This window comes from Myotis yumanensis, unplaced genomic scaffold (genome assembly GCF_028538775.1).
Source record: "Myotis yumanensis isolate MYYU_CA2020_CCGP unplaced genomic scaffold, mMyoYum1.0.hap1 SCAF_1, whole genome shotgun sequence".
In the NCBI taxonomy this organism is placed as follows: domain Eukaryota; kingdom Metazoa; phylum Chordata; class Mammalia; order Chiroptera; family Vespertilionidae; genus Myotis; species Myotis yumanensis.
The window spans coordinates 78,568,772-78,594,685 of NW_027223752.1; the positions used below are offsets into that span (position 1 = coordinate 78,568,772).

The following is a 25,914-nucleotide window of genomic DNA, read 5'->3' on the forward strand; positions in this document are numbered from 1 at the left end:
CCATTCTAGAGTTGAATAAATTGAGGCTGAAGTGCTTTACTAGAAATCCATACCTGGTCTTATATGTTACCCAAGTGCACCAGCAGATTAGTCTTTAATCTTCTAGAGCCAAGAAATCCTGTTTGAAAAATCCTGGCGATGTTGTCAAAGCTCAGGCGACATGGTCTTGATACACAGACAGTCTCCTCAAGATGTCCCCTTTTTGTCTTTTGATAGATTTTTGGATGAGGCTTCCTTGCCATGAATTTAGTTCTACTCTTAGAGATTACTCAATTGGATAACATATTTTCAAAAAAAAGTCCAGTCTCAACTCATCAGGAGAGGTATTTGTAGTAACTTTGCAGAGAATGTGCCGAGTACAGGCCAGACTACTACTGAAAGACTTTATCTTTGCTTGGAAAATGCTAAGGTAGTGTTTTCCTATCCAGGCAGCTCTGTTTTCCCCAGTCCCAGGTGTCTTCTGCACCTTCACTTAGTTTTCCACGAAGACAGTGACTGAATATATGCAGAAATTTACAGCCACAAAGCAACTCCCAACTCTTGCAACAACAGCAACAGTAATAATGAGGATGATGGTTGCTAACATTTATTTTGTATTTGACAAATGCCAGGCTCTGTCTTCAGTGTTCACATGCATTTTCTTTAGTCCTCATTATGAGGCCATGGAGTAGCATTATTATTTCCACTTGACAGAGGTGGAATCAAGAGCTTTGGGATAATAAGCAACTTGCCAGAGGCCACAGGGCTAATTAATGTCAGAGTAGGACTAGCATTTTGCTCTCCCAACTCCAAGTTTAATATTCCTTCCAGGTTTCTCAAGCTGAAGTCTATGAACATGTTATTCAGGGCCTACATGCTCTGTGAGAAAGTTTTATTTGTGTTCTTATTTTTAAAGTTATCCTGTATACCAAACTCTTTGTAGTGATGAATTCATGCTTAGAAGGCATTTTCATATGATGAGTTCATGTTTCCCAGATTGAAGTTTCAGAGTCCATGAAAGTGGTCTTCAGAGTCATGACATTTTTCTTTTAAAAAATGTTTCTATATCTTGTGGGTTTGAGAAACTCCTGTCTGTACCATGCCCCCTGTAACCACATGCTTAGAACAGAGAGTATCTACAATAGTGATTATACCTCCCTTCCTCTCTGAGAGTTTTCAGTTGCTAGCTTTGTCCCTACTATAAGAAGCATTGCCACTCATCTAAAGCATAATTAAGTTAAAGATAAACAGTTTAGAGGGAAAGAGCATAATCCTTGAAGTGAAAGGGATAGGAGTGGGATACACTGCCCACTCCCTGTTTTCTGAATGCACTCTGTCCCTTGATCCCTCAGTATCTCCTCCCTACTTTTCAAAATTCTTCCCTTCAAAACTTAGTTCACATATCACTTCCTCTATGAAGCTTTTTCTTATTCCAATTGGCCATGGTTTCCTCTCCTCGATCCTTATACCACTTGCACTCTGTTACATGGTGGTTCCATTTGGCCTTTTATTATAGTTATTATAGTTTTTTTTACACATGTATTTCTCTCACAGATGCAAAGTTCCTTCATAGCAAGTGTTATTGGAGAAGCATGTGGCTTGTCTTTCTCCATTGCTAGTGGGAGTGGCATCCTGAGGGATCAGCTTCATAGTCCTCATAGTGCCATATGTTATACATGGCAGATATTTGATACATGTTTGTTAAATGTGTAAGAAATGAGTAAAAGGAATGAATGAGTAGAGCCAGAATCAATTCCCACCTCACCTTGAATGGATGGAAACTCACATATATGGACAGGCCTTGTCTCAGTTCAAGACTAATCAATGGGAGGGCTCCATTCTGTGTGGTCAGAGACAGGCTCCTTCCCTCTAGCACAGTGGTTCTCAACCTTGGCTGCACATTAGAATCACCTGGGAATCTTTTTAAAATCCTCATTTCTGGGCCTCATCCTCTGGAAATTCTGTTTCTTTGTTACTAATGTTGTGGCCCCACCCCATAACAAAGCAGCTCCCCATCCTCTAAGACAGAGCTTCACAAACTGTAATGTGATTACAAATCTCCTAGGGATGGTATTAAAATGAAGTCTCTGATCTAGTGAGTCTGGGAATAGGAGGGGTGGTGCCTAAGCATCTGTATTTCTGATAAGCTCCTAGGATCATACTTGGAATAAGGAGACCCTTGGGTTTTTATCATTCTTTCTGAATTTCTACAACCAGCTGGAAAGAGGACTGTGTGGGTTTTTAAGGTCCAGTATATCAGTGTAAGTGAAGTACCCACTTTTCATTGGCAAGAACTCAGTCACATGACCTCACATTACTGCAAGGAAGGCTGGGAAATGTAGTCCCTTGTGTGCTCAGGATAGGAAAGAAAACAGAGTCTGGTGACTTACTCAGCAGTAACTGCCACAGCAAGTCATACATCCCAGAGGTCGCTGAGATGTTATTTCTCCATTGGAAAGTACAGATGACCAGGAGGCACAGTGCCTGTGTCTCCATGATGGATTGGCCCTCGCCACATTCCTTTCACTTTCAAGAGAATCCATTTAAATTTTCTAGAAAAGGAGGTGTGTCCCCATTCCTTATTTTACCCAAAGATATGCCTTCTGAAGCACAGCCTAAAACAGTGGTTCTCAACCTGTGGCTTGCGACCCCTTTGGCCGTCGAACGACCCTTTCACAGGGCTCGCCTAAGACCATCCTGCATATCAGATATTTACATTACAATTCATAACAGTAGCAACATTACAGTTATGAGGTAGCAATGAAAATAATTTTATGGTTGGGTCACAACATGAGGAACTGTATTTAAAGGGCCAGAAGGTTGAGAACCACTGGCCTAAACAATGCCAGCCACAATACTTTATGGCACTATCTATTCGGAGATGAGACACTATTGGGCTATGTACTTTCTCGGAACCCCTTTTCTCTCTGCTATTATATTGTATGTAGATTAAGCTCTGCTTCCCTCGGGCTGTTACAGCAAAGCTCCTGCATCTGTCACTCCAAGGCAAGACAGATGAAAATGTACGATAGACTGGATGATAAGTATTGAATTTCCTGGCCATCTATGGCTCTTTTCTTTGAGAAATTATCCTCTGGATTTCCAGTTTTACAACCCATACATTCTACAGGCTGGTGATGGTACGGGTCCATAAAACTCTCATTGGGATCCTTTTCTGCTTGTCCCATAAATGTGCTTTGTATTTATGTGGAAAAATATTGACATTGAGGGAATCAGGTAGAAAACTGGTTTGTGAGAATTATGAATACAAATCCCACCAACAACCTGAAGCCATCCAACCCACGAAGCATTGAGTCTTCCAGTGGCCACTTTGAAAGACTGAAATGCAGCCACCACCTCCTTGTCAATACAGCCTGCCACAGTCCTGGCTTTTACTTACGGACTGCTGTTTGCACATGGCTCCCTGTAGGGGAGACAGGGAGGAGCAGTACCTGGTCCAGCACAGTGTGCTCTGCCATGGCAGGAACACAGAATCTGAATGAAAGAGGATGATGCACAAGGAGTCAGGGTGGGTGAGAGGCCAGCTTGTGGTGGAGAAGGCCAGGGTAGCTGGCAAACAAAAGGATCAGAAGCTGCTAGCTGGTCTCATAGATTCAGGCGCCACTGTGCTCTTGCAAGTTTGGCATCACTCTAGCGGGGAGAAGGAGAGCAGGTGAAATGCTTTTGAAGATGGATTTCTAGGAATATAAGAGTATCTTCACAGTGAGAGACCCACAAACCGGAACCTGTCCTACTATCACATCTACCCAACCCACAGGAGCTTCCTAAGCCTGCTACAACGTGCCAGGGACTTAGCCCAATGGGAACCCTAGTGCCTTTCATGGAGAGTTGTATTAGTGCCTGTTGATCATGGTGCAGAGTGGAGCATGGGATTCAGTTTGTGGCCAATGAAGGAACTTCCATCCCAGGCCTCTACTCCTGTACAACTCCAAGAGGTGCCTGGATTTTGTATCCTGGATAACTCTCCTCACTCTGGTCCTGGCCCTGGAAGGGGTATTAATCTAGGCCCGTGGTCGGCAAACCGCAGCTCGTGAGCCACATACGGCTCTTTGGCCCCTTGAGTGTGGCTCTTCCACAAAATACCACATGTGGGCGCGCACGTACAGTGCAATTGAAACTTTGTGGCCCATGTACAGAAGTCAGTATTTTGTGGAAGAGCCACACTCAAGGGGCCAAAGAGCCACACGTGGCTCGAAAGCCGTGGTTTGCTGAACCGCAGTTTGCCAACCACTGATCTAGGCAGTCAGTCTTCAGAGCCCAGACTCATCCACTTTAACAGAACAGTAACCACAAATGACATGTGCGATTTGGAGGAAAGGACGTGAGACCAGGGCAGAGGGGGTGGAAGGAAGCCCAGCCTCATTTCCCAAGAGGCTGAAGGCTCTGGGGCATTACTCACCCATGCCTGGGGTGGAGGTGAGGCTTCCTTGACTGTAAACAGGTCCTCTCTCCTGTCACCTGGCCCTCACCCTGTGGGAAGCCTGCTTCTTCCTGTCACCTGGCAGTCAGGCCCTGAGTTGGTGGACATGTCTTGCTGCAGGTTCTAGATGTCCTGTGCTCCCTCTGTCTCTGCAATGGGGTGGCCGTCAGAGCCAACCAGAATCTGATCTGTGACAACTTGCTGCCCCGGAGAAACCTGCTCCTGCAGACACGGCTGATTAACGACGTGACGAGGTAAGGCCACCGTCATTGTTCCAAAAGGGGCATCTTGTCTCCAGACAGGGAAGAGGGCTGATTTAAACTCCAAAGCCACCCATCCATCATTTCCATGATGATTCTGGCACATAAGATGAGAGCAGGCACATGTGCAGTCTTTTAGGGCCTTGGACTCCAACCCACTTTCTCCTGAAGTGCCCAAGGAGTATATGTACCACTCAAGGGCTGAAGAATTTGGCCGGAAGTGGTCTACCACATTTTATTTTAAACATCAATGCAGATTTATCTTGAACCTTCTTCATATTTATTCTTATTTCTATATACCAACTTTTTTCTACAAATCTCTTACAGAATAGATGTCCCATGTTGATACCATGGCTTAGTGAATCCTCTGGCACATGGCCATTTACCCAGGAATAACTGTGCCGGTCAGATGGAAAGCATGGACACAGGTAGAACCCTAGGCCGCTGGTCCACACCTGAGAGTCATGTGAACTCACTGGGCCTGGACTCGGCAGGCCCAAGGTTCTTCAGCAACTTTCCACCTGGACCCACTTCCTAATCTGCAATGGTGAGAGAAGAACCTCCCCTCTGAAGTGTAGAGCAGCCAGCAGATCTAAGCCATCCATACTAACATTTTTCTTCTTGGGACCAGCCTGGTTTTTCCCTGCCCATCCAAAATGGAACACTACCCCAGCCCAGAACAGTAGACACCCAGAAAAACTGAGTGTTTTGTCCCAAGGTCTTAACCACTTTGCTAAATACATTAAAACCTCTGGCCCTTAAAAGATTGCCTAAAAGTGACTCCTTCCCCCACCCCCTTTTCTGTCATCTAGGTTGAATTTTATTTTTTTTTCAGCTGTATTGAAGTATAATTGACCAACAATATGGTAAGACATTTAAAATGTACAACGTGATGATTTGATATAAATGTACATTGTGAAGGAACTCTACCCAAAGATTAAATAATACATCCATCACCCCACATAGTTCCCCTTTTGGGGGGAGGAGGGTGAGGACATTTAAGTTCTCTCTTAGCAAATTTCAATTATGCAATACAATGTCATCAGCTATAGTCACCATGTTATACATTAGATCCTCAGACTTCATTCATCTTACAACTGAACGTTTATACCCTTTCACCAACCTCTCCCTATTTTTCCTGTCCCCACCTCAGCGCCTGGCAACCACTTTTCTATTGTCTGTTTCTATGCATTTTTATTTAGATTCCACATATAAGTGGTATTATGCAGTAATTTCTTCTCTGTCTGGCTTATTTCTAATGTGACTTCTTAATGCTTTCAAAAGGCCATTGTTATTAATAATGCTTGGTGACAAAGCTGCTGTTATGAAATGATTAAACCAATTTACTGGAAGAATGGAAGAAGCCATTTCTTTCGCTTACAATAAGAAACGAGGATTTATAATCATGCAGCTCTATATGACATCTTCAACCTCTTTACCTGTGGCTGACACTCAGTAAATGTTGGTTACCTTGAGTGGAACATTTAAAGAGAGACAGGTTCTCTATATTTTATAATGGAATTAATGTTGTCCTGACACCTTCCTAAGAATTTGATCAAGTGTTGGAGGCTTGCCATGGCCAGTATTGCTCAGTGATTAGAGCATTGGCCCATGCACTGAAGGGTCTTGGGTTCCATTCGCAGTCAAAGGCACGTACCTGGGATGCTGTTCCATCCCCCACCCTCGTCGGGGGTGTGCAAGAGGCAACCAGTCAATGTCTCTCTCTCACATCGATGTTTCTCTCTCCTACAACCACCTCCCCAACCTCCTGTACCCCTTCTACTCTCTCTGAAAAATTAGTGGGGGAAAAAGAAATATATAGATATAGATATAGATATAGATATAGATATAGATATAGAGATATAGATATAGTTAGATATAGATATAGATATAGATAGATATAGATAGATGATATAGATATAGATATAGATAGAGATAGAGATAGAGATAGAGATAGAGATAGAGATAGAGATAGAGAGATAGAGATAGAGATAGAGATAGAGATAGAGATAGAGATAGATATAGATATAGATATAGATATAGATATATCATCAGGTGAGAATTAACAACAACAAAAATTGTTGCAGGCTCAAAGCTTTTTCTACTTTAGAACAATATGAAAAACACAAAATTGCTCTTGCCCTTGGATTAATTGAGCAGTGCCTCCTCTGTTCTGGTTCAATTTGCGTTCTCAGTTCTTAAGAATCAGTAAATGCCACCTGCCCTATGTTTAATTTCAGTATTCGGCCAAACATCTTCCTGGGAGTCGCTGAGGGCTCAGCACAGTACAAGAAGTGGTACTTCGAGCTCATTATTGACCAGGTGGACCCCTTCCTAACACCAGAGCCCACACACCTGCGGGTGGGCTGGGCCTCATCCTCGGGCTATGCTCCGTACCCCGGAGGTGGAGAAGGATGGGGAGGCAACGGTGTTGGTGATGACCTGTACTCCTATGGCTTTGATGGACTTCACCTTTGGTCAGGTGAGTACTTTGCTAAAGCTTTGGCCCCTTATCTCTTACTGGGGGTGATTGAGACTTGACTTGTGTGAACTGAAACTGTCACTTTCTGTATGAATGATAAAGACTCGAGCGTAAACTAGAGATGGTGAGGTGGGAAGAGCATCAGATCTGAAATGAGATACTTGCTTTTAGCCATGACTCTGGCACTTCAGCTGTGTGATCAGTACGGGCCCCTTCCCTTTCAAGCTCTGTCTGTACAGTCTGACGAGCAGGGGCTTTCAGGATTAGATGGACAAACAGGGAAGGAGAAAGACAGCATTTATTACTGGGCAGTGAGCTACATATCTTTTGTATACGTTTTCTCCCTTTTTATCTTTACAATGACCGCTTAAGGTAGATAATATTGACCCCATATTACAGATGTGGAAAATGAGGCATAAAAAATATTTAAGTCATTTATTCACAGTCACACTGGGAGGGATCCGGATCTGACATAAGCCCAGCACCTTGTCAGTGCAGCATGTTACTTCATGGTGCACTTTATGAAATGTCTGGATCTGTACCTGACACATCGGAGACGGTAATCAGTTAAAAATAATCTGAATCTTCCTTTTTAAAGATAAACATTGTTTTCCCCAGCTGTGTCCATGGCTTGTGGCTGTGCAGGAATGAGCTGGCTTCCACAGGTGAAAATGCAAGACCGCCCATGCTCTCAGCCCAGCATGGGAGTTCTCCCTCGCTGTCTGTTGTCCGCAGTGTGTCTTACCTGTATCTTTTGCAAAACTGCAATTGTGTTCCTTATAGAAATCCCTTACATAAGCATTGTGCTGCGTGCCTCTTACATAAGGAACCATGACACACATCCTACCTTCAATTCAGTAGGAGGGAAAAGTTTGTCTCTGAATGACAAATCTGTCCATTTTCTTTTGTAACTGGGAACCCATCACGTTTTCCTTCTGCCCTTAGCTTTCAGGCTAAAACCATTAGCTCAGGTCCTGATGGCATGCTTCTTGTAGTGAGTCTTTATTTTCAATTTGTGTTTGTAGGTGTGTGTGCTGTTTTAAATTCATTTTAAACATTTTTAAACTTGTAGGAATGGTGTGAACTTATTTACATACTTGTCCTGGGTTATTCATGGGAAGAGACAGCCCTATCTCTGTCCATGTTTTATGTGTCCGAGGGTCAGCATGGTACAGACAAAACCAGATTCAGAACGGCAGGATGATGGGTTAGAACAGGTGAAAGTCTTGTCTTGTTGTTCTCTTATCCTCCCAACTTAACCTTCCCTGGTTCCGTCTTCATGGGGGTAGGGGTGGGTCTTGCCTTCTCGGTTCTCAGAGCCCCGTCATGTGTGGCTGTGCAGTAGTAGCATTTCCCTTAGGTTATCGTCACATGTCACAAGGTTCTCAGAAAGTTGTCTTTAGGGAAGTGATTTGAGGAGACATCATTGTGCTCACACCCACGCACAGCTCCTGAGTTTGGTGGAATTGAATCTGTGAAGGAATAAAGAGCATTGACTCAAGACAATGATTACCCCATTGCCTGCTGGTTGCTGTTCATCTCCCACCATCTCACCAACACAGTGCAAGAGTATTTTTGGGGTCCCAGTCTACTCCCAAAGAGAACTCCGCATGGGGGTTGGTTAAAGAAATGTGAAACACACTTACACCTGTAGATGAAGCAAATTGGACTCTTGTTTCAAAGAGAAACTAACAATTCTCAAAGGAAAAAAAAAAAGTTTGGTCTCTTCCAGACTTTGAAGCACTACATGGAACCCCCAGGATATCCCTTTGTAGAATTTCCAGAATAAATACACCAGTTAGTCAGGAAGGAGTCAGAGAGCCCACTCATTGTATATCCAGAAAGGGCTGCTGTCTGTGCATTTAGGACCTGACCCTCCATCTAATTGTGTATCATTCCAGGAGTGGACAGAGCTCCCCTCATCTCTCTTGTCCTACCTCGTCTGAAGACCAGGGAGGTGGACACGCCCACACCAGTTATCACTAGCAGTGCCTCTGTGATTGGAGATGGGAAGGAGGCTTGGGTCTCAGCTTTTCAGATGCTGGCAGTGGCTCTCTGAACGTTACCCACACTTAGTAATACAAGTACAATTAGGGGACTTCACCGCTCAGTCTTCAGCACCTGATGAGATGTAGGGAAACCAGTGCCTGTGAGATTTATAATTTTTATGCTCACTGAAATACAAAGCTTCCTTGCGTCTGAATTCTCCAACCAGCACACAGGAACATATATCTCACAGAAGGCACCACAGGTAAATATGTCAGCATGTGCCCCAGCTGATGAAATAGGGTTCTGTTAATGACTCCCACCAGGATAGCAGTGAATTCCGGACTATCTGATGAACGGATAATTGTCTGATGAAGAAATAAAATGGAAATGACCCTCCAACTTACTTGCTATCGGAGGGAATGGAGGGTGGCCAGGGAGAGATATTGGAAACTGGTTTATGATAGTTTTTCTCCTTTTCCTTGAGATCCAAATGCCCAGGCCCACTAACTTTCAACTTACATGTGTGCATAAATGAAGCCACTGCCTTGGACTGGTCTTCAATGCGCTTATGGAAGCACAGTAGAAATGTTGTCGTGGTTGGAGAAAATGGCAGTGCCTCCAATGCTTTGTCATTGGAAAGGCTCGAAGAAACAGCAGGGCTTTGAAGTTATGCCCGGTTTGAATCCCGGCTCCTCCACTTACTGGGCAAATGGCTTAACCTCTCAAAGACTTGGTTTCCTCAGATAAAATGAAGATGTGCTATATGCTCTTATAGAATTTAAATGAGATGAGGGACATGATGTTTTTTCATTGTTTTTAGTTTATCTTCATTGTTGAAAGTATTACAGATGTCCCACTTCCTCTCCGCCACCCCAGTGACACCTTTCTCCCCACTGCTGCCCCCTCTCCAGGCCTTCACCACACTATTGTCTGTGTCCATGGGTTATGCATATATGCATATAAATTCTTTGTTAATCTCTTCCTACCCACCTCCTTCCCTCTGAGATTCATCAGTCTATCGCATGCTTCCTTGTCTTTGGATCTATTTTGTTCTTCAGTTTATTTTGTTCTTTAGATTCCACGTATAAGTGAGGTCATGTGATATTTTTCTCTTCCCTACTCACTTATTTCACCTTCCATAACAATCTCCAGGAGGGATATGAAGTTCTTGGCACACATTAGATACCCAGTAAATATCACTTGCACTTCCCTCCTTGCCTGCAAAGTCCACTGGTCTCCTAAAGACCAAGCCCAGAATTCCGGGTCCCTCACTCGAGACCATGAGAGTAGCCCCATCTTAAGGGGATAAAGAACCCAAGTCCCATGCTGAATGGGAAAGGAAGTCTCAGAGTGACATCCTGGGAGTATCCATGAGCTTTTCCTCTGATGAAGAAATAAAATGAAAATGACCCTCCAACTTACTTGCTATCGGAGGGAATGGAGGGTGGCCAGGGAGAGATATTGGAAACTGGTTTATGATAGTAGCGGGAGGGCAGTCTTAATAGGTCTATTTCACCACAGAAGCCTGTGAATTCTCTTTCAAATATCCGCTGTACAAATATCCCCCTTCTCAACCCTGCCCAGCCCTCTCTACAGAATCCGAGGTCAGCTCAGCCTCTGCGTTTTTCCTCTGGGAAGAATGGTTCTTGTCATGGCTCCACTGTCCCTCTCCTGGCAGGGCCTTCATGTAACCTTTCAGGTCTGCATTCGGAGTTGAATGTGGCTCCGAGCAGCCTAGAGTATGTTACTGGCTAGGGAGCAGTTTCACAGGAGGAGGTCACACCTACCCTGCCTTTTTAACAATGTTTTCCTTGCAAAATAAAAACGAGTAGAGGAATTTACCTTCCCAAGAGATGAGTGATAACAAGAAGTGAATGAATGGAGTACAATTGTGCCTCTTGATTTAACATGACTTCTGACTCATCAAGATAATGTGTCTCTAGAGTCAAATTTATATAAGAGGGTCTTTATCTGTCTCCTTACTAAGATGAACCCCAGGGTACCTGTTTGTCTATCAAAACTCACCCCATCATGACTCAGACCTTTCCAGCCCCAGTGAACCCTCTCTCTTTCCAGTTGCCTAAGTATCTGTGTTTATGTTATAATGCCAAGCTCTGCAGTGCCCAGGGTAAAAGAAGTGCTGAGCATCAGTGTTCCCAGTTGCCTACATTACTCATCACAATAGACTAAAGCTGCAGTAATATATCCTTGGGTTAATCTGAAGATGTGCAGCAGATGACAAAATGGTTTTTTCCTTTATCCTAAAATGCTAGGTGAGAAATGGCCTTTCCTGGAGTTCCAGGTGGGCCTGAGCCTATCAGTCAGGGATTTCTTCAGACCAGCAAAGCCAGGGCACCTCCCAGCCTGTCTCATGGGTGGTCCCTAGGATTACTCAGAGTTCTTAATATATTGAAAAGAAAGCAGTTGAGGCAACTTAAAAACAAACACTCTCTGCACCAACTCTGCTTTTCCTTGCTACAGCGTTTTCTGTCCATTGTTCTAAAAGAAGTTAAATTTATTAAACATATTTGAAAGTGGCCGAAACCGGTTTGGCTCAGTGGATAGAGCGTCGGCCTGCGGACTGAAGGGTCCCGGGTTCGATTCCGGTCAAGGGCATGTACCTGGGTTGTGGGCACATCCCCGGTGGGAGATGTGCAGGAGGCAGCTGATCGATGTTTCTCTCTCATCGATGTTTGTAACTCTCTATCTCTCTCCCTTCCTCTCTGTGAAAAATCAATAAAATATATTTTAAAAAAAAAAAAAAAAAAGAAAGTGAATTTTTTTGAGCACTATCAATAAAAGGACTTAATGATTTCAATAACCTAATACAGTGATTTTAAAATCACTTTCTGGACCCAGTCCTCAATGCTATGATTCTCCATATTGTTATTTCTTCCAAATATTACAAAAGACATAATATTCATACAGTGTTCTGGCAAGCTTAGTCACTGCTGGCCTAGTAACTAAACAAAAACAATAACTAATAGCATTTGTTGCAGGTTACAATGCATCAGACACTCTTCTAATCACTCTACATGGAATAATTTATTCAACATTCACAGCAACCCCATGACAGTATTATTTTTATTTAACAGATGAGGACAATTGAGTCCACAAAGGTAAGTGACTTGCTCAAGGTCACACAGTTAACAACAGAACCAAGACTCAAACCCAGGGAGTCTGGTTCTAGACACACGTCCCTTCACTGCTATTCACTACTGCCTCTTGAGTGATATATAACAATATAGCACATCAGTCATTCATTTCATCAAAAGCGTAGGAATAATAATGGTACCTTACATATAACTATTGACATAATCATGGAGGCATCACTGTACCCATTTTACAGATATAGAAGCTGATTTTTTTAGTAAAATCACAGGTCCAGTTTTCTGTAGCAGGTAAAGACTGGAGATTTATACTCAGACTCAGCCTTCTGTGTCTTCAAGATCACTCCCCACTCCATGCCACCTCATGAGCATTTGAAAGGACAAGTATCTTTTTTTAAAAAAATTTTGTTTTATTGCTTAAAATATTACAAACAGTAGTACGTATGTCTCCTTTTTATTTTCCCCCTTGACCCTCCCTCGGCCTCCCTTAAACATGGGATGCAGGGCCCTTCTGAATCATTTGGAGCCTTGAAAGCCCTCACAAGGGTAGCAGTTGCTTCCTCCAGATAGAACAGATTTATAACACAGAATGTACAAAAGCTATATCCTGATTCCATCATTTTCTAGTTTTAAAATCTTCACACTTCTCACATTTTAAAACTAGGTGTACTTTATCAGATGACCTTTTATAACATGTATATTATATGAAATGTAGTTTTTATTCAGACATACTTCCCATTATGTTGCTCTGAGTACTTGCTAAGTGTATGCTTCCTATCAAGTGATTAGCAACAGACTTTCTTCAGTTTCTAGATAATATTGATCCCAACTCTGTATTCTCTACACCTATGTTTTAAAAATAGGCTCAGAGTAGGATTTGCCTATGGAGGATCTTATCAAGTGTTCTAACAGCAACTTCTCCTTGGCACCCACTGTCTTAGAATAAAAGGGTAAAAGGCAGTGTCATTTACCCCAAGGACATAATTGCTGGTCCTGGTGGTGGTTTTCAGCCGAGCAAGTTGACTTGAAGAAAGAAAGGTTCACTAGATAAAGGAGATCAATTTCACCATAGGCTAATAGATTTAAACAAGAGTTAAGTTCTATAGCATTTCTGGTCACAAAAGCATCAAACTTCTAAATAAGCACTTCTAAAATATTAAACATTGAAATAAATGTAAGCTATACATACGTGTAAGAAAGATGAATAAAAACAAGATCACGATTTTCCAACCCACTATTCCAGTTCAGGGCTGCAGGTGGCCAGACATTATCCAGCAGCTCATGCACAGGTGAGACCCACCCTCCGGGGGCCCACGCCTTTCCATCTCAGACCACTCAGACTGGGACAATTTGGACATGTACGTTAGGTAAAATTGGTTTCTTTATATGTCATTTCACTTAAAGTCACAGTTTTTAAGAACCTGTGGACCATGTTAAGTGAGGACTTACTATATGTCATGCACTGCTTTTGCATAAGCCATTCATTCTGTTTGGATTGCTCTTTTCTTTCCCATTTATGTAGTGAACCTTTTATTCAAGTCAACTTGATATCGTCTACCTCCAGAAGTCATCTTCTTTATTCCAGTATTTATACTGAATTGTAATTCTTTATTTGAATGTGTATTTCCCATTAGATGATGGGCTTCTTCGGGGCAGGAACTGGCTCTTCTGTCTTTGATCCCCAACCCTAAGCACAGTATCTGGGCTCATTCCTGTTTGTGGAAAGTCGGGGGTATATACAATATGGTTTTGCCAATCACCCAAAATAACCAGAAGGGGGCATATAATTTTATTTTATTTTTATTAAGGACTAGAGGCCCAGTGCACGACATTCGTGCCCTGGGGGTCAGGGGGAGGGTTTCTCCACCCAGCCTGCACCCTCTCACAGTCCGGAACCCCTCGGGGGATGTCCGACTGCCGGCCCACAGGGTGCTGGCCTAGCTGGCAGTTGGACATCCCCCAAGGGGTCCTTAGTGCTGCCACAGAGGCAGGAGAGGCTCCCACCACTGCTGCTGCACTTGACAGCCATGAGCCTAGCTTCTTGCTGAGCGGGACTCCCCCTATGGAAGCACACTGACCACCAGGGGACAGCTCCTGCATTGAGCGTCTGCCCCTTGGTGGTCAGCACATGTCATAGCGACTGGTCATTCTGCCTTTCTGTCAATTTGCATATTAAGGTTTTATTATATAGGACTAGAGGCCTGGTGCACAAAAATTTGTGCACTCGGGGGGGAGGGGGGTCCCCCAGCCCAGACTGTACCCTCTCGCAGTCTGGGACCCCTCGGGAGATAACAACCTGCTGGCTTAGGCCTGCTCCCGAGTGGCAGAGGGCAGGCCCAATCCCTAAGTGCAGCCCCTAGTCAGGCTCAGAGCAGGGCCAATTGGGGAGTTGGGGCATCACCCCCTGTCATGCACAGAGCAGGGCGGATCGGGAGGTTGTGATGCCACCCTCAGTCACGCTCAGGGTAGGGCCAATTGGGTTGGGGCACCGCCCCCTGTCACACTCAAGGCAGGGTCAATGGGGAGGTTGCGGCGCCAGCCCCTGTCACACACAGAACAGGGCCGATCAGGGGGTTGGGGCGCTGCCCCCTGTCACTCACAGAGCAGGGTTGATCAGGGGGTTGGGGAGTTCCCCCCTGTCATGCACAAAGCAGGGCCCATCAGGGGGTTGAGGAGCTTCCCCCTGTCATGCACAGAGTAGGGCCGATAGGGGAGTTGGGGCACCGCCCCCTGTCACACACAGAGCAGGGCCAATGGGGAGGTTATGGCTCTACCCTGTCACACACAGAGCAGGGCCCATGGGGGGGGGGGGGGGGGGCGCCGCACCCTGTCAAACACAGAGCCGCAGGGCGATCAGGGGATTGGGGAGCTCCCCCTATCAGGCACAGAGCAGGGCTGATCAGGGGGTTGGGGCGCCTTCCCCTGTCACGAACAGAGCAGGACAGATAGGGAGGTTGTGGCCCCGCCCCCTGTCACACACAGAGCCACAGGGCAATCAGGGGGTTGGGGAGCTCCCCCCTGTCACTCACAGAGCCACAGGGCAATCAGGGGGTTTGGGCACTGCCCCCTGTCATGCTGATCTTGGTGCCGGGAGCCTCGCTGCTCCGCTGATCCCGGTGCCGGGAGGCATATTACCCTTTTACTATATAGAATAGAGGCCTGGTGCATGGGTGGGAGCCGGCTGGTTTGCCCTGAAGGGTATCCTGGATCAGGATGGGGGTCCCCACTGGGGTGCCTGGCCAGTCTGGGTGAGGGGCTGAGGGTCGTTTTCTGGCTGGCGGGTGACTGAAGCTCCCAACTGCTCCTTTTTTTCTTTTTTTTTTTCTATTCTGGGCCAGCTTTAGCTCTGAGGCCTCGCTGCTGAAAGCAGGTTTCTGGCCTTTACCTTCTGTATTTGATACAATGATGCGGTCCGGCTGGCTGAAGCCCGGCTGACTGAAAGCCGGTTTCTAGGGTTTTGTTTAGCTTCTATATTTGCAACATAGTTGCTTAGAGTTGCAGCTGAGAGGCCAGCAAGTCAGGCGGGGAACGTTGGAGTCCGCAGTCACTGGAGCAAGCAAGCCTCCCTGTTCGCTTCAGTGCATGGCTGCCAGCCGCCATCTTGGCTGACAGTTAATTTGCATAAGGATATGCTGATTAGCCAATGGGAAGGGTAGCAGTCGTATGCTAATTACCATGTTTCTCTTTTATTAGTGTAGATAGTGTAGCCATTTTTACTATTTTAAAATCCAGTGCTTAGTTTAGAATCTATTACTAGAATAACAGTGACCACTAATAAACAGTAATCACAACAAAACATTAAATAATCAAAAGTTTAAATAGTTCTAAGCTGAGACTAGAAATATTACATAGCATAGGAATGCGGCCTGGTGAGCTCTGGGAATGCCTCCATCAGCCAGCACCTTCTGAATTTTATGTGTAAAATTTATAAACAACACACATCCTAAGGGGATTTTAAAGGTTACCTTTTCATGGCATAGTATAAAGCCATTAAAATTCAGTTTCTAATGACCGTTTCATTATAAATAAAATGTTTTAATCTAATCAGTAGTAAAAGCAAGTTATTAAATATCCCAGTTTGGATGGAAAGTATATATACGAAAGAGTAGAAGCATTTCTTATTGAGTTACATTTTTTCCTTGTTTCTACTCTTTCTATATATCTGACAAACATTTGTAATGAAATTGTATTACTGCTGAAATCAAGAAACAAGATACATTTTATAAATTCTTCTGAGACCTCATTTTAACACCTTATTTCTGCTGCTTCATTGCAATCTTCCCAAAAACTGTAAACCTTGGGGGGGTGGAGGGGAGTGGTTATGATAACTTACTTGTAGAACTTCCACAATGGGATGGTGTGACAGAAAAGCAAGAGGTGATTTTCTCATTAGGTCAGGAAATGACAAAATCATCTTATGAAAAATATATGCAACAACAACAAAGAAGTCGCCGATACAGAGTATAAGTGACTGTTTTTCTGCCTATCTGAGGTAGAAAAATTCTTTAAAACAAATAAGCCAACTCTGCCACATAGTGTAATGGCTAGATGGCTTTGCTGTTCTTGACTTTGATGGCTCCTGCATCCAATACTAAAGTGGCTATATCTACCCCTGTGAGGGCTTTCAAGGCTGCTAACAATTTTGAAGAGTCCTGCACCCACACTTAAGGTGTGTATCCTTCCAATTGCTCTGTAATATGATGGCATGGGGGTGAGGGTGGCAAGAGATCTTGAAGTCACAGAGGGCTGAATTCAAATTCCAAGTCCTTACCCGCTACATGAACCTGAGCCTGTGATATGAACAAACACATCAGCTTCTACATCTGTAAAATGGGTGTAGTGATTCCCTCATGGCTGTCAATAGTTGTTTTTAAGGTACCATTATTATTCCTACGCTTTTGATTAAATGAAAGACTGATATGCTATATACCACTCAAGAGACAGTAGTGTGTAGCAGATAAGGGGTGTGTCTAGAACGAGACTACCTGGGCTTGAGTCTTGGTTCTGCCACTTACTAACTGTGTGACCTTGGTCAAGTCACTTACCTTTGTGGACTCAATTGTCCTCATCTGTCAAATGAAAATAATACTGTCTTGGGGTTGCTGTAAAGGTTGAATAAATTATTCCTTGTAGAGTGATTAGAAGAGAGCCTGACACAGTGTAATCAACAACAAATGCTATTGCTATTGTTTTTGTTTCTGTAACTCCAGGAATGAAATACTAGGCTAGCACTAAGTAAGCTTGCCAGAACATTATTTAGAAGAAATAGCAGACACACACACACACACACACACACACACACACACACACCACCCTCCAGCACTACCACCTCCCATTCTGTCCGTTAATTTCAGACACCAGGGCAGAGTCTGAGCACACATTGAGCAGGTTGAATTCTTGTTTGTTCTCATTTCTGGCAGCTTGAGAGTTTCCTCTGAGACTCATGCTGTTCAGGCTGCCCACTCATCAGCTTAGGAAGTCATTTCTCATTGCTCATCTCACACTGTTTCAGAAAGCCAGATTGCACTTCAAATGCAATAGCATGACCAGACCTCCTGTGTGCCATCTTACCTCCCACCTCCCCTGGGTGGCCTGTGAGCATTTCCTCTAGACTCTAGGAGTCCCACACACCTTTTTCTTGTTCTTTGCTCACCAGGCCGCATTCCCAGAGCTGTGGCCTCCATCAACCAGCACCTCCTGAAATCGGACGACGTGGTGAGCTGTTGCCTGGACCTCGGGGTGCCCAGCATCTCTTTCCGCATCAACGGGCAGCCTGTGCAGGGGATGTTTGAGAACTTCAACACCGATGGGCTCTTCTTCCCTGTGGTGAGCTTTTCAGCAGGTGTCAAGTAAGTTATGGCCGTGACCTCATGGAGAGTAGCCGTTACCCCACCTCCCACCACTCCTATGAGCTGGAAGCGTGGAAATCTCCTTCAGGGCTTCAGCACCGCAAGCCAAACTCTCCCAGGAAGGGAAGAGCAATGCAAAGCCATTCATTCACTCCATATATACTTGTGGAACACATACCTCCTACCAGGGTTATAGAATGTCCTCAGATAAATAGAAAGATCAATGATATAAACCCTGTGTAGAATTACTTTAACAATTATGAAAAGTATCACATGCTCATTCTAAAAAGCTTAAAAGATAAAGTCATAAATAAAAAATAAATATCACCCATGATCCCATCATTGAGCTATAATCTCTTGATATTTTGATATATTCTCTTCAAGTCTTTTATTCTACAAATATGTGTGTATATTTTTAATTGACATCCCCCTAAATCTGAAGTTTTATGTCTTGATTACTTTTCATTCAGGAGTAAGTAATGAGCCTTTCCCTGAGTCATTAAGTATCCTCTTCCAAATGATTTATATGGCCATATAATATCCTTTTATCTGGCTCTCCCATTATATAGCCATTACTTTGTTGTTATACTTTCATGCTGATTCCATTTCATTATAAATTATTATGAACGTCCTTGAGCATAGCTTTGTCTGCATTTCTATTTAGTGCCTCATACAAGTAGGTCAAAAGGAATGAACTTTTTGAAGTCCAAGCTTATAATTATGTGGCCAATATATTTTCAGAAAGATTGTTTGAACAGTTTGGAATTTATTATCAATAATTTTGAAGTCTAAAAGGCTCTGAGAAACATAAACTTTCTATGATTTATTTTACCACAAAATCTGAACTAAATTCATTTTGTGGCAAAGCTATCAGCAACAGAAATGAGGCTATTTTTAGTCTTTATTCCACATCTTGTAAATATTTACATGTTTAACTATAGAAATATTACTGTATTTTATTTTTTAAAATATATTTTATTAATTTTTTACAGAGAGGAAGGGAAAGGGATAGAGAGCCAGAAACATTGATGAGAGAGAAACATCGATCAGCTGCCTCCTGCACACTCCCCACTGGGAATGTGCCCACAACCAAGGTACATGCCCTTAACCGGAATTGAACCTGGGACCCTTCAGTCCGCAGGCTGACGCTCTATCCACTGAGCCAAACCAGTTAGGGCAGAAATATTACTGTATTTTATTATGGGGTACAGCCCCCCACCTGACTGGAGGAACTTTTTAATATATTACATGTACCTTCTTTCTTTCTTTAAATCTAAAAAATTCTGCAGTCTAATACACAGCTCCAAGCTTTTCATATAAGTAAAGGATTGGGTCTGTAGTATCACTTAAAGCAACATAAGGGAACACCCAAATGAATGGATCCTCGTGAACCTTTTCTGTTATTGGTTATTTTTCATCTTTGCTAATTTGAGACAGTTGTATCTTAAAGTCTTCATTTTCTATTTGATTAGCAATGTGGTTGAGTTTGTTTATGCTTACTGTTTTTATGTATTATTTTAACCTAATATCTTTGTTAATTTTATGTTTTCTGCCTTTCTGGTATTAATTTTGGAACAATTTTTTACATATATTAAGTCTGTTAAACTCTTGCCTTATAGTTTTCAAATATTCTCAGTTTGTGATTTACTTTTGAATACATAATTTTTCTATTTTGTTTTTCCCTTTTACAAAAGTAATGTAAATCAAAGAAAATAGCAAAACCCTATAATCATACCACCAGAGATAATCACATTACCCTTTTATTTATGCATCTCAATATTTTTACATTAAATTGGACTTGTACTATGCATGTTGATTGTCTACATACTATTGCTAACTATTGTGTTCATTGCTCTCCCTCTTCTTTGCACTATTTGGATGCTATATTAATTATTTTAGTCTGACAATACATCTTAACATCTGGAAGGCAAGGTCCCAATTTAACTCTTTTTTTCCCAAAATTTTCTTAGCCATCTTGCTTCCTGCCTCTTAAGGAGATCACCATCAGTTGAGCAGGAAACTAGTTAGGATCACTGTGGTGTCCATGGAAACCATTGAAAAGGGCCATGAGAGGAGGAGAGTTGTGCAGAGCAGAGCTTTTTGTGGGACCACAAAAAAAAGCCATCACAGCTCCCAGCACCCAAGTGATGGGATTTCCAGAGTGACAGCCCTGTGATAGGCTCAGCACCTCCTGTGGACGGATAAATCAAGATATGTTCACATATTTATAATAGAGGATAAAAATTCTGTCCTGTTTCCAGCAAATAAACTATTTAGGAATAAAACATTATCCTTTGGAAATGATATTCAACCTTTAGAATTTGACACAGATTTGCAAGCATGCACAGTATATACAGTAATGTATGTTTGCAAACACACCTAGTGGCACAATATCCACATATCCACACATGCATATTTATAAGCATACTCATATATATGTGTATAATATATTGAAATTAAACATTATCATTGCTGGGTATTCTTGTAAGAAATGGCGAACCACTACAGTAAAAGTTTACTAGGTTTGTAAATTTATTTATCACCAGCTTTAGCAAGAGGATTATACATTAGCCCCAGGGACTAAATTCTAAAAGTTGGGAGTTCTTTCCTGTGTTTCTCTGTGCGGAATTTCATGCCAATACTCCCTTCATATGTGTGGTGTGACATATCATTCTTCATCAGTATCCTTAAGAGCAGGTAGAAAACAAGGAGCATATTAAAAGATATAGGCACTATAAGCACAAAGAAGCTGAATGGACAAAGACCCCCCTGGCAGCTGGGGGAAACCAGTTTAAAGCCCCATTGCTCATCTTCCCACTCCATTCCCCAAGAATAAAGAGAATGAATAGAAATCTAAATACAAGGTAAGAGCGTTTGGCCATCCACCTGTTGACTCAGTGCCTTCTTCTGGAGGAACTGCTCACTCTGAGCCGTCAGTGCCCAGGCCAGCATTTGCCTGGTGATTGATGGCCATGGTCACCCAGCGCCAGTGCCCCTCCCGTCTTTATCTTCGCCACATCCCATCTACTGGATTTTGCTTCCCGTCTGAGAGAAGCACTTAGCTAGAAGTCAAATCTCTCCAGAGGGGTCTTTTCCATTCTGCTGGTTAATGGACTTTTCTGAATATTTTGTGTTTAGAGAATAGTACATCCAATCTTGCCTGCTGCATAATGATTTTTAATCATTAACTCATCCATATAATCTCCCTCAGCTATGAGATAGGAGATAGGACTTTTAAACGTGTGTGTTTTTGGTGTGTGTGTGGCAGGGGAGGGGGGAGTTAAAAAAAACTCTTCTCTTGGCAAGGAACTGCAGCTGACAGGTGAAGAAATAGGTGACTGATAGGTATCCATCTGTAGATCTTTCTAGCAGCTTGTCTCTCGGTCAGCAGATCATGCAGCCTTCTCCATGCACGGGAGAGAGAGAAGCAGAGTTCCCAGATGAGAAACATGAGATGGCTCACCCATTTATAAGGCACAGCTGCTGAGAGAATTTAAGAAACTGAACTGTGCAAATGTGCTGACTTGAAAAGCTAACACCTTAGCTATGAGAGCTTCTTGCTTATTGCAACTCAGCAAGCTCCAGTGGGACGCCAGGGGCTTGATGTCTCTCAAGCCTACTTTTCTGTCAGGAAAATATCACCTCTGAGATATCCCTGTCTTTGGTTCTCAGAACATGATATGATCTGAGAAGAGATGGATCGCAGTTGGCCTGCGTTCTTGGGAAATACCTTTCGCTGAAGTACGTCCAATCCATCACATGGTGTCACTGGTCAGGGTCAGTGCTGGTCCTGTGTCGGTTTATTTTCACTCATGAGCAAACGGGATCGATATCCTAATACTGACTGTCACATCAGCTGGTGAGGTGTGATTTGTACTGAAACACAGTAGTTCCCCCTCTACTGCTTACTGCTTTAGTTCACTTGTGCAGAGAGCTAGAAAGAGAAACCAGGATCTTAACTCCAAGTTAAAGGATCTTACTGAAAATAAACCTATACTAATAAAAGGGTAATATGCTAATTAGACTGGACATCTTCTAGACCTTCCGAATGTCCTCCAAACAAAGCCATGGTGGCAGGGCCAAGGCAGAGGCAGTTAGGGGAGTTCAGGCTGGCAAGGGAGAGCAGTTAGGGGGATCATGCCAGCAAGGGAGAGCAGTTATTGGGCCTAAACTGGCAGTCAAACATCCCCCGAGGGGTCCTGGATTGAAAAGGGTGCAGGCCTGGCTGAGGGAACCCCTACCCCCCATGCATGAATTTCATGCACCGGGCCTCTAGTGTGTTTAATAATAAAATTGAAAACAAATTATTGTTTATACCCAGTAGAGTAGAATTTTGTCTGTTATGTAGTGTCTCTCCCGGCAAGGTGCAAGACTATGCCCTTCAAGAGAAAGATTCTTCTCCCATCAGAGAACTTAGAAATTTTCTCAATTTTAACTTCTCTATTGCTTCTAAATTAGATTTCTCCTTTACAGCCCCATTGCCTCCTATTTAATAGTTTTTACTGAGGTTGAAGTCTTGTCTTGGTGACCCCACATTATTTTGTAACTAGAGGCCTGGTGCACAAAATTCATGCACTGGGGCGGGGGGGTGGGGGGGAAGGGTGTCCCTCTGCCCAGTCTGCACCCTCTCCAATCTGGGATCCCTCTCACAATCTAGGACTGCTGGCTCCCAACCTCTCAGCTGCCTGCCTGCCTGCCTGATGGCCCCTAACTGCTTCTGCCTGCCTGCCTGATCACCCCCTAACCACTCCCCTGCTAGCCTGATCGCACCTAACTGCTCCCCTGCCAGCCTGATCACCCCCAACTGCCCTCCCCTGCTGGCCTGGTTGCCCCCAACTTCCCTCCCCTGCCGGCTCGATCGCCCCAACTGCCCTCACCTGCTGGCCCGATCGCCCCCAACTGCCCTTCCCTGCCAGCCTAGTTGCCCCCAACTGCCCTCCCCTGCAGGCCTGGTCACCCCCAACTGCCTTCACCTATCAGCCTGGTCCTCCCCAACTTCCCTCCCCTGCCAGCCATCTTGTGGCAGCCATCTTGGACCACATGGGGGCGGCTATCTTGTGTGAGGGTGTTATGGTCAATTTGCATATTACCTCTTTATTATATAGGATTACAAACTATCTTGTTAATAACAACACCTGGTTAGGATATCCCTGCCAGCAGTCATCAAAAAGCAAAAATCTTCTCAATTAGATTTACCCACAGTGAAGTCAAAGGCAGCATGAGTAATTACAAAATCCACACATCAATATGTACTCTCTTCTATTATGAATATGCCTTCTTAGCTTTCTTCCTGGTGTGATTTGTGGCTGGTGTGATTAGTTTAGCAGGGCTTCAGTGTAACAGCCTTGTTCATTAGAGGACAGAATTTGGGATGAGGCATATGTACCTTGGAGCCCACCCAAAAGGTTCAACTACTTAGATTCCAGGAAATTGTTATTAAAAGGTAGTCTGACCCTACCAAATGGCATCATGGCATGACCCACCTGGGGACCATTATGCAGAAGCTGAGGATATAGTGAAATTTGGGCACTACATTTTGTTTTGCAGAAAATTGATGAATTAATCACTGTAGTAGAGTGATTTTCAACTAGTGTGCCATAAGAATTTTAAAACATGCAATACCTGACTATTTAGTGAGGGGCACTGACCTCTTTTCCCTTAGGTTGTCAAATTAAAAAATGACAACAGCCAACACAACAATAGCTATCCAGTGTGAATGAATCAAAATTATACCTGCTTTTATGTCAGATCAGCAAAAAATATAATACATTTTTGGTGTGCTGCAGAATTTTAATAATTAGTTTATGTGTGCCATGAGATGAGAAAGGTTGAAAATTGCTGCTGTAGTAGAATATATGTTATATCTATAAACTCCCCATAGATTATGTTATCATCTTACATAACTCTTTACCAGTCCTAGCTAATTTATAAAAATAACAATATCCAAAGATGGTTGGTGTTTGCAGTTGCTGTTTGTTTTCCCTTGGTATCTACGGACTTGGCTGAAACTCAGGTAACCAACAGCTTAGTTATTTCCAGCTTGCTGTGGTCAATGCTGTGGAAATTATTGCTGAGATAAATATACTTCTGTGACGAACATGATGAGCACTGGCTGGGTTGCCCTGGGCTTTCATCGAACACTGGCCAGGAAGAAATATGAATGTGGGAATGTACATAACTCAGATTGGTCTCCTGTCTAAGCAATATGGACTAAAGAAGCCATTATGAAATCATGAGTTGAATTCAGGTCAACAAAAGCTTGCTAAGTCTTTCTCCTCTTAACCACAGCCTGCGTCCTTTTGTTCTTTGGGACACCATCCCAACTCTCTGGGAGGGACTCAGTAGTAGGTAAGAGTAACTAAGACTGAAGTGTCTTCACGTGATTGCTAGCTGTGAATAAGGAAAATAGTCCTTTCTGAGCACAGCAAAGCTTTGATTTTTACTGTATTTTTTGTATTCATGGGTCAGTCTTTCAAATCTGGATATTTGCAATAGGTATTCTCATCTCTTCTGCAAACTGGCAAGTAAAAACGCACAAATCTCAAAAGATGAAAATGCTCATGAGGATTTTTCAATACAATTTGCTCTATTTTCAAAATCCGTCAAGTAAATAGAAAATTCTTCCACACATCCTGAAACTTCAGTACTCCCAGGTGGCCATTACTGAAGCTATTGCTCATTCTGAGATGGAGGATCTGAGGACACAATTGCTTACTGTAATCACTTTAGGAAGAAAAACCTTTGAGAGCTGATGGAGTGTCTGAGCCATGGGAAGGGCCCCAGAAGATGACACAAGTGCTTTAGTGGAAGAGATCAAATTGATTAATGAAATTGACTTTATAACCCATTAATACAGAGAAAAATCTGAGGATAAAGAATAACTAATTTTAATTAAGAACTCTATTCTTAAATTATTTTTTTTTTAAACTTTGACCTTTTCTGTGATGCTGGGAGAGTCCGTGGAACCCAAGGAGCAGGGAAGCATACACCTAAAAGAGAGAGACTTACATTCTATTTGGAAACTTCTCATTTATGAATGAGGCAAAGGATTTCAAAGACAAACATTGAGTGCCAGATAATGGATGTATTGACAGGAGTAGATAGGGGGGTGTAACTTGGTTGTTTCTCCTTCGACCCCTTCAAACCCGTGCTCTGGACTCCTTGAGTTCTTGGGCAGAGTCTGCATCCTTATTATTCCTTTTAAAAAACAAGAACAATCTTGTCAGTAATTTAAAAGCTCCATGTATGTGGACATAAAAACTCCCGATTTGTACCCAGTTTGAGCCGTCCCCCACTTGGCCAGAGGTTTGAGGACGACCTTTTATCCCTGTTGGTTCAGCTCCTCCCAGTTAGCCAGCCCCTCCCTGTTTCAGACCCTCTAGAGCTGAGCCCAGGGGGTGAGATGACTGAGGGAAGGGCTGGTCCTCTGGAGTTGATGAGGCTGTCATGTGGTATCAGACCTTTGTGTAGCAGCTGTGCAATGGCTGCCTCTTTCCCTTTTGGGGCCTTCTGTAGTTTTCTTGAAGGGCCTCGGGCTGGAAGCCTCTGACACAGGCAATTCTTTTGACACAAGCTTTGTACTTGTGTTGGCTGCTCCCCCTGCCTCCAAACCTCCCTCTACATTTTCCCAGGCCTCCCACCTCCTGAGCCCCTGGGTTTCTGATCTCTATTCAGTTATTTGCCTTTCTGGAGATGGCTGACAAGCTGGCTCATTTGGATTCTCTATCTGGCCTTCCAGAAGCACACTCCTTGGCCCCATCTCTCTCTTCTCTTCTCTCTCTCTCTCTCTATCTCTCTCTATCTC

The 25,914-nt window shown here is 43.4% G+C and overlaps 1 protein-coding gene across 1 annotated transcript in view; it reads left to right on the forward strand.

Annotated features, from left to right (window-relative positions):
- RYR3 (ryanodine receptor 3) overlaps window positions 1–25,914 on the forward strand; it is a 398,822-nt gene that overhangs the window by 126,359 nt on the left and 246,549 nt on the right. Inside the window, exons 17-19 of the mRNA XM_070407843.1 lie at window positions 4,541–4,674; window positions 6,921–7,162; window positions 17,918–18,110. Of these exons, the coding sequence (XP_070263944.1) occupies window positions 4,541–4,674; window positions 6,921–7,162; window positions 17,918–18,110 (569 nt within the window). The remainder of the gene's footprint in view (window positions 1–4,540; window positions 4,675–6,920; window positions 7,163–17,917; window positions 18,111–25,914) is intronic.